This window comes from Odontomachus brunneus, unplaced genomic scaffold (assembly GCF_010583005.1).
Source record: "Odontomachus brunneus isolate Ranch 3 - 2012 unplaced genomic scaffold, Obru_v1 Obru_scaffold_063, whole genome shotgun sequence".
Classification (NCBI taxonomy): Eukaryota; Metazoa; Arthropoda; class Insecta; order Hymenoptera; family Formicidae; genus Odontomachus; species Odontomachus brunneus.
Window position 1 is genome coordinate 605,371 of NW_022639513.1, and position 9,197 is coordinate 614,567.

The 9,197-nt window shown below is 32.7% G+C and overlaps 2 protein-coding genes across 4 annotated transcripts; both read left to right on the forward strand.

Annotated features, from left to right (window-relative positions):
- The first annotated feature begins 704 nt into the window (after positions 1-704).
- On the forward strand, positions 705-2,984 carry LOC116846286 (golgin-45). Of its 2 annotated transcripts, none has more exons than XM_032819939.1 (6): positions 705-931; positions 1,215-1,753; positions 1,837-2,036; positions 2,167-2,289; positions 2,440-2,665; positions 2,752-2,984. In XM_032819939.1, the coding sequence occupies exons 1-6, from the start codon at positions 865-867 to the stop codon at positions 2,914-2,916; spliced, it is 1,320 nt and encodes a 439-aa protein (XP_032675830.1). In that variant the 5' UTR covers positions 705-864; the 3' UTR covers positions 2,917-2,984. The 2 variants fall into 2 exon arrangements, with proteins under 2 accessions (XP_032675830.1, XP_032675829.1); XM_032819938.1 differs by having other exon boundaries at positions 706-931; positions 2,167-2,295.
- Positions 2,985-4,069: 1,085 nt separating this feature from the next.
- On the forward strand, positions 4,070-9,010 carry LOC116846285 (GPI transamidase component PIG-T). Of its 2 annotated transcripts, none has more exons than XM_032819936.1 (8): positions 4,070-4,671; positions 4,740-4,917; positions 5,049-5,292; positions 5,729-5,896; positions 5,961-6,258; positions 6,932-7,084; positions 8,096-8,342; positions 8,480-9,010. In XM_032819936.1, the coding sequence occupies exons 1-8, from the start codon at positions 4,494-4,496 to the stop codon at positions 8,733-8,735; spliced, it is 1,722 nt and encodes a 573-aa protein (XP_032675827.1). In that variant the 5' UTR covers positions 4,070-4,493; the 3' UTR covers positions 8,736-9,010. The 2 variants fall into 2 exon arrangements, with proteins under 2 accessions (XP_032675827.1, XP_032675828.1); XM_032819937.1 differs by having other exon boundaries at positions 4,078-4,671; positions 5,061-5,292.
- Positions 9,011-9,197: the final 187 nt, after the last annotated feature.

The window sequence follows — 9,197 nt, forward strand, 5'->3', positions numbered from 1 at the left end:
TATATTTTAAGGGTTTTTATATTTTAACAAGTATTGTTAAATATACTTAAAAGACAATAACAAAAAATGCATCCCCCTATTAATTTATAACTTTTTACAATTCTTTAAGTTTTATCTAATTTTTATTTCTGTCAGAGTTGCAGAACCCTTAAATTCTCAATACCGCTCACGAATTCCTTGGCAAGAATGTTTCGCTCATACCTTGTTCATGCTTTGGCGCTACCACGCTGACGCATACTCGCGAGGGAAACGAGGGATAGGATTTCAGGTCCTTCAGGATATCGTGGAGGTTCGAAACCGCCTTTCCAAACGCGCCTGTCGACTTTCTCGTATCCTGATACTCGAGCTTACGCTACCTTTTGAAGTCGTTCGCGTTAGATAATGTGGCGGTTTTCTTTTTGCACAAATCTACGGTGTATTAGATACTTACACGAATTCTCGTCGCGTACATAAACCGTATCGTCGGCTGTCTTTATTTTCACGTCGTAGTAAAATCGTTTTAGACTGTGCAGGTGATATTCCGAAGAAGTTCCTGATTCTTTCGACGGATCTTGCGTATATTTTCTTTTTTAACTAAAATCTTATCGTAACCACTTGTTCATTGCGCCATTACGATTATGTTACAAGATTATCCTTCGCGAGGGCAGCACCATCCAACATCGTCATTGTGGCGCGATCACAATATCCAATAGCAGGTCTGATGTCGTAATTCCTTTCAATTTTCTCTTGGCTGCGCTGATGTTCGCAATATATGTGTAGTTAGTATTATGAGGAGCCTAATTACATCATGTTGATATCGCGCTTATACAATATTTGTAAATATTAATTAGATAGTACCATATCGAATTGTGCATCTGCAAGTAAATGTCTACATTGCCAAATATGAGTGTATCGACGAATCTTAAGAAACACAGCACTCATTGTCAACCAGGTTAGATGTCACCACTTTTATTTCATTAAGATACAAAAGATTGACCACATCAACGTTTATTACTGTAATTGATAATGAGGAAAATATATCTACTAGTGTTAAAAGTTAAGTTAATATTGTACAAGTAAAACTTTGCTATTCCAAGTTTTATCAAGAATAAAGCTTCAATTTGTCAAAAGTAAAGCTTTGTTCTGCAAAGAGCACAACTTTGTTTTGTGAGAATCAAGATCTTTGCCAAAAGTAAAACTTTATTTCTTTAAATGATAAGTATTTATTTTTTAAGATGTTCATAAGATGGGTTGCGTTGAGCGAACGCAGGGTGATGGCATGGAGAATGTGACAGCAGATAAGACTGAGACCAAACAAAGTAGAAGTCGTCTAGGTGATACTCTTATTTATCATCCTACAAATCTGAAGCAGTTGGGATCAACGCCTCCAGTTATGCCTACTGGTACAATAGTAAATCTAGTGCCAAAGAATATTAGTAAGCAAGAAAAGCATATTCTACATTCCCTGAAATCGAAGGAACCAAAATTTGTGCCGTATGAACCGTACAAAGCAGCTGTTAATCCAATAGTACCATTTGAAAAAAAGAACATGAGATTATCTAGGAAAGAGTCGAGTATGAAGGCCACAGTCGCACAAATAGCAGCGATGAAAATTCAGGAGACTAACACAAGAGTGAAAGATGCTACAAAAGAGAGTATGGAGAAAGTATCAGATGATGTGTGGGAAAATGAGAAACGTGCATACGAGGGAGAAATTCGCAAGCTCAAGGAGGAGAACAGTCAGCTGGAAACTCAGTTAAAATTTCAAGCACAGGTATGACAGTGATGCTTTGATTGACAGTGAAATTTACCTTGGCATTTGTGGTGCTCATTCTGTCATGTAATGATATATAACAGGTCAATGGTGAATTGAAGAATCTATTAGTTGCTGCAGTGGGAGAGGATCTTGAAACAAGGGTTCATCTATTAACTGAGGACAAATTACAACTCGCTCGTGCTCTCTTGAATTCAGCCCAGCATTTAACAACACATCAGGAACAAACGGAATGGCTAGCAGGCCAGTGTGAAGTTTGGAGAAGTAAATTTCTGGCTAGTAGGTAATTGACAATCGTTTTCGTGGTGACACCGCGATTCCTGCGTTTTATGGTTTGCACAAAATCTGTAGCAGTCTCTTTTAAGCTTTAACAAGATGACCATAATATATCACTAATGCGAGATTTATTACAGTTTGATGGTAGAAGATTTAGCAAGATGGAAAGCTGCACTCTGTCAAAGAACAACAGAACTGCAAGAATCAATGAAACGATTGCTAGAAGAGCATAACGTTATTCGCGATACGTCGCTTAAAATGTATAGGTATATTGTATAATCATGTTTTTTGTACACGCATAAAAATATATATGTATAATTAGCTATATATACACATATATAATTACCTATTTATTATTACATGGAATTATATAACTTCATCGATTTAATAACCAATTTGTGGTTCTTCAGAATGCTTACGATTCTACGAGAGAAATTCGATCCGATAGGCACGACATCCGGCAAGAAGCATGAATTGGCTAGCACGAATATCGTGGATCTCACGCAAGGATGCTGTCAGCTCGCAGAAATTCTAAAAGTCAGCCTACTTAGCGGTGTTCCAGAGTCCGAATTACGGAGAGAGATCAATATAACTGGCTTGGATATGAAAACGCTCGCGGAACATAACGCGGAAAAGGTGAGGATGTTTGAATGTCTATGAATATTTTGCGACTAGATATGTTTGTATCTAGATGTAACGAGATTATGTTTAAATTTGTGTAGTTACTGATGAATCAAAAATTGCCAATGACGGGAAGAGAAGACGTTGCCTGCACTGCTGTAATGGGCGCGGCAGTCGCAGTTGGCGGACAAATGTTTCTTCCGCGATGTGACATTAAAAATATGACATGTTGTCCACATTGCAGCGGCGAGATTAAACAAATTTGAAAGTGACTCTACTTTTATATCTTCCACTTGATGCTTTTGTACTAAATATATCAAATATTTTCATCATATCTGAAGTTTACATAGCTATTTATTTTTTAATTTAAGAAAATCGGTCTCTTTTTATACGATTTACATAATATTGTATAATTAATAATTAAAGTATGTAGCTTTAAAGATAAGATTAAATATGTGGTTTAATTTTCAAATTTTGAACTTAATTTCAGAGTCTTTAATACTTAAAAAATGTGTAGTCTTCTTCAAAACGAAATTCAATTTATCAAATTTATTCATCATATCTGCAATACTATAATTTAAAAGACCAACATTTGTAATTATTTTATTCCAAACAGCATAGATCTTCACAGGACATCTTAAAGATGTTCTGAGAATGTTCTTACATCCTGAGAACATCCCCAAGATATCCTCTGAAGATCTTATGCTATCTGAATATTATTTATTCTTGTATATGTTTGTAAACATACATTTTATATGCTTGTATAATTTATTTTGCACATACACGTATATGCACGAATAATATAATTGTTATTTCTTTATCTCTACTTTCTTACAAGTGCAAAAGTGCTTTAAAAATTAAAGGATGATATTATGTTCTGCTTTAACTTTGTTCTTTTTAGGCACTATAACTGCATAGATGGAAAATAAATAGATAAAATATGTAAGAACAAAATATAAATTTTCACAGGTATAAAAATATAGAGGAAGTTAAAGAAAAAGCAATAATATACAGTGATTAATATGGGGTTATAATTGTTGTGCATCAGGAATAAAAACTTATTTATTAATTATATCGTTTTGTTATATTACACACCAAAATTAAAGACTTTCTTTTTCTAGACACATATGAAATTCAATTGCCATAACTTCGGGAAAAATAATAGTAATAAGATGGTTCAAGTAACATTTTAAAGTCTAATATCTCTAATTCCCATGTATATTTCTCAATATAATTTATTTTTTATAACACTATATGGATATATCAAAATTTGCTAAATGTCAACATTTTTTATGTTTGTCAAATTGTAGATCGTAAACGGAAAATTACGTATAAACGAAACCGGTTACAAATGCGAAATTTTTTTTTAAATTTACATGCAGATGAAGCGCGACTTTTATCGTCAAGTTATTGGAAACAAAAAGCTTTTTTTCGAGTTTGATCGTTAGAATAAACAAATCGATGTAATACATCAACCGTCAAAAAATAAATAAAAAAAAAGTTTAAAGTTTATTTAGAGATCTTTATTTTTAAATAACAAAATTTAATGATAAACTACATGCAAATTTTTTGTTCTTCACGTTCTTTGCCTAACCTCCATCTCTCTTACTTGGCAGAATTCGTTTGTTTACATATATACTCCATCAACGAATAAGACGATAGTGGTTGATTCATCAGGTTGAAGCATTTATATATGCTTACTTCGAATTTGACAGTGTCGTGTACACTCGTACACGTCGTTAAAAATGCAAGTAATGAATTACTATCTGAAAAATCTGAAAAATTAAGTCGATTAAATTCAACACGAAATTTGTTTACTGGAGCGGTATAACCTCTAAGTAACATGTTATCTTCACACGTAATCGTGTTCCTTGCCGGTTTGCTCGGTGTTATAACATGTAACAACGCTTACAATGACTTCTTCGACGAGGAATTAATGTTGAAGCCTCTGCCAAGTAATCACGTTTACGCCTATTTTCAATTCACCACGATATGGGAAACAGCGAAACGTGTGGAAACGCGTGAGTAGTGCACGATACTTGTATTACAGTGCTGAATGATTCATATAAACGTGATAAAAATATTTCAGTTCAACATTCGCATCTCTTTCCAAGGGGATTGGGTGAGATCATAAGCCGGCACAATGTCGATGAGTTACATGTTACTTTAACAGAAGGACTGTGGAATTATCAGAAATGGGGATATCCTTTTCATGATGCTGGTCCTGGTGCTGAAGTCACTGCCTGGTTTAATAAAAATGTGACAAAGTAAGATAAATATTTTTAAGGATTCGCAAATATTTTTGGAGTTGGCAATGATATAGTTATAAATACCGTGAATAATTTTTATGCTATACTTAGATTACATAAGCAGCAAGGATGTAAAAACTTTATAATAGGTTTTTTTATAGTGTAGATGAGGGATGGAAGGGTCTGACAAACGCCTTGGCTGGATTACTCTGTGCCTCTTTAAACTTTGTTGATGCATCTAACAGTATGTCACCAGAGTTTTCTTTTCGTCCTACCGGAGTCACAGATGAACCAGTAAATTCTAGTCACTTACGTTACTCGTCTTTACCAAGAGAGATAGTTTGCACTGAGAATCTAACACCATTCAAGAAGCTGTTACCTTGTGACTCTAAGGTACTCACAAATGGGCCTTTGATTTTTATATATGTATATATTGTCTTTTATTTGCATATATTGTATATATTGTATATATAGTGTATTGTATTATATATATATATATATATATATATATATATATATATGTATATATATATATATATATTGTATATATTATATGTATATATTGTCTTTTATTTGTTATACTTGCACGTCTCTTCATGCTCACTCCATCTTAATTTATTTGTTGTATTTCTAGTAGCTACTATTATATATATGGTATATATATTGTATTTACTAATAGCTAGTATTATATATATATATATATATATATAGTATATATATTGTATTTACTAATTATTGTATATCTTATCACTATATAGCTCTTTATTATTGTATATCTATTATTTATAGTATTTATTGTATTTGTAATAGAGAAAATTGTTTTTTTTAGCGAGGTCTAGCGACGTTGCTGAATTCTGCACATATTCATAATACAAATTATCACTCCATTGGAATACATTTCCGGTCGATATGTCGCGATATAACTTGCACGAGAACGTCTCTGGAACTTCGACAGACTGTCTCATTGATATACGACACAATGGCAGACATAAGTCAGGTAAATGTCACGTTATTGTTGTCGTTATTTCACGTACACCTTGCTGATCACTTAATCTACGCAGGATTGGTCGATTCGAAAATTCTTTGGGATGGGCCTGAAAGGCGCGTGTCCACTCGCTACATTGAGCAATATATACGTTGATATATCTAACAACAATACGAATCACGTGTACGAATTAACGCCACCGCCGAGCGCGAAAATCCTGAGCTTACGTGGAGGGCAGCAGAACAAAATAGCGGTGTACGACATCCGGACACACTCCAGTAAAGGAATGTTTAATGTAGCCGCTGTACATAGCACACCAAGAATAAACTCTATAAACTACCCCTCGATTTTGTTCGCCAATAGGTATATTATAGGTACGTATTCAACGTTAAAGTGGATTTATTTTTTTATTACATTGCAGGGACACAAAATGTTTAAAAAAGGGTTCAAGACTTACAAAACAGGTAGTATTCATTAAACTGAGTTAAAAATATCCAGTAAACATATATCGAAAAATCAGCCCTTTCAGAATTACAAATGTTTTTTTTTCAGTTTTAGCAATATAATTTTATCATATTATTTTATTATTGCTTTGATGTTTGAAAAAGTTCTACATTATTTGTCATGACGTTACATTATATCATTTGTCTATACAATCTCTATATGATTCCATATTTGTTCAGTGTTATACAATTACTAATTGTGTTATACAATTAATAATTATAATATAATTTTGTTTTCTCGTCACATGTAATAATATGAGCGAGCAAATCATATACATTATCAAAACTAAAAATCATTTCTAACTCTGAAAGGATTGATTTTTCGACTCATGACTAAGTATTTTTTACTCAGTTTAGTGAGTACTATTTATCCCATATTTATACTATTTATCTTAAACGCTTTTTTTTAACATCCTATATACCCTTGAGAATTGTAACTTTAGAGAGTCGATTTCGTTGAAACATTGTTATATGTGCGTATGTATGTACATATATAGACAGGGTAACATAAATAATAGTTTCATTATATGTTAATATTCTGTAGGATACGGCCAAGAGAGAGGCAGTTTGGTAACAAAGTTATATAACAATTACTGGCAGACACTAGATGTAATCTTATTGGAGAATATTCCATGGTATTTGTTAGTTTACTTACATTCTATCACGATAACCCGAAATGATCAACAGATTTTCCCATGTAAGTAATATATATATATATATATATATATATATATATATATATATAGATAATATAGGATACAAAATAGTCCAACAGAAATAAGAAATGACTAATAAGATAATAATATAACTGATTATTTCCTCACTGAGACAATATTTTTATCGTAATAACAAGCTCATTTTAAGTTAATTTAATACTAAAATTATCGAAGATTAGCAATCTATGTTTATCAGAGTGGTAATAATCATGACAGGTTCTTAAAAAAAATAAGGAAAAAGATATTTACTTTTTACCTTTATTTAATATCAATTAAAAATATAAAATGCACCGTTGTAAATTCGAGTAATTTTTATAAGAAATTACAAATCCGTCGTTTTAACAGTTTTGGTAGTTCTAATGTTCATAAGATAGGATCAGGAAGATATTAATTTAATAAGACACGATAAAAAAAGAATTAATTTAATAAAACAGGATAAGAGGAGAGAATTCATTTAATAAGACAAGATCACATTATTATTAAAAAAATCGAGACACGAGATGAGTCTTAATATGTAACAATCTGTTACTGATTGATTACGCTTATCGAAAGACTTGCAAAGATATCGGCATGTATCGCCAAAATATATAGATTAAATCCTCTTATTGTTGGTGCAATATTATTGCATCTAACATCTACAATCTCTCGGCTCTTATTAGCCACTTCTTATTTTCGATAAAAAATAGTACACTGTGTAGAATAATCTAATTAAGGGACGGTTGTTCCAATTTCTTGGTAAATTAAGTAATAGTTAAATCATATGTATTTGTTTAAATTGAATTAAAAGTAAACATAGGCATATGATTTAACAATCAGTTAACTTACCAAGAAGTTGGAACAATCGGCCTTAAAGCTTGCTGTCGAAATTGCACAGTTATGCATCACAAACGTACAACTTACGACTTACGCACTCTGTAAAATTTATAAAAGAGCCTTTATTCGTGATAATTATGTAACATGGTTGACACATTTTCTTTTTAACGGTATTACAGTGGCACAGCGTTATCTACCAGGGAAGGAAAGAAAGAGTCCGTACTATTTGGAATTAATATTGCGTCTGCCACCGCACTCAGTTACAAAGGTCTCCATCGACATGGATTACTTGTTTCTCAAATGGCAGGAATATCCGCCGGACGCTAATCACGGCTTTTACATGGAACCGGCGGTAGTAACGGCATTATTACCCATAGCCAGAAACTATACCGCTCTGCCGCTCGATGGAAGTACAATTACTTCGAGGTCAGTTTGCGTGGTCCGTCTTAACATCGTTTCTCCGATGATCAGAACGCAAACTCTCGTTCGTTAATAAACTTACAACCAACAATATAAATAACTAAATCAAAGATAACTTAGTACTTATAATGATAAATTTGCAGTTTCAACGCCTCGAGGGACAACTATCTGGTACAATTACGAACAGAGTCCTTGCTCATCAGTCTTCCGACTCCCGACTTCAGTATGCCGTATAATGTTATATGTCTAGCGTGCACGGCCGTCGCGCTGGCGTTCGGTCCGCTTCACAACATTTCCACAAAGAGATTGGTCTTGAAGCCTATCGAGAAGGACTGGAAAGGTAAACTATTTTCGTTCTTTGTAGGGAAGATATTCAAAGCGAAGAAAAAACAGGATTGAAGAATGTAAATAAATATATATATACACACATACACACAAAACACATACGTATATGTCTGTATGTATATATTATAAATTACGTGAACTGTACTTCTCGTCCAGATGACTAATATATGTATTTACATACTTCCGCTATAAGGCTCTATAGCAGTTTTAACAAACGAATATAAGAACTTTTCCTTTATGCAACTTTTTATAATTACGAAAGGTGTGGAATTCTCTTCTTTCTTGTAATAACAAATATATGTCTGTATAAACTGAATTGCTTTGCTTAACTTTTCATCGACGTTCTCTTCTGCAAAATGTTGTAAATTTCACTGTGCGGGACGTATTAAAAAGTGCGCTCATATTTTGTTCTGTACTTAAGGTGTACACATATTTTGACTTACACATATATGTATATATATATATATATATATATATATATATATATATATATATATATATATATATATTTTTTTT

What these genes read in the sequence shown, in the direction of transcription:
- LOC116846285 (XM_032819936.1), top strand. Translation starts at nt 4,494, where the DNA reads ATGTTATCTTCACACGTAATCGTGTTCCTTGCCGGTTTGCTCGGTGTT. An exon ending in TTTAATAAAAATGTGACAAA is followed by an intron (nt 4,918 to 5,048) that starts GTAAGATAAATA and finishes ACTTTATAATAG; the next exon opens with GTTTTTTTATAGTGTAGATG. An exon ending in CAATGGCAGACATAAGTCAG is followed by an intron (nt 5,897 to 5,960) that starts GTAAATGTCACG and finishes TAATCTACGCAG; the next exon opens with GATTGGTCGATTCGAAAATT.
- LOC116846286 (XM_032819938.1), top strand. Translation starts at nt 865, where the DNA reads ATGTCTACATTGCCAAATATGAGTGTATCGACGAATCTTAAGAAACAC. An exon ending in AGTTAAAATTTCAAGCACAG is followed by an intron (nt 1,754 to 1,836) that starts GTATGACAGTGA and finishes GATATATAACAG; the next exon opens with GTCAATGGTGAATTGAAGAA. An exon ending in AGTAAATTTCTGGCTAGTAG is followed by an intron (nt 2,037 to 2,166) that starts GTAATTGACAAT and finishes GATTTATTACAG; the next exon opens with TTTGATGGTAGAAGATTTAG.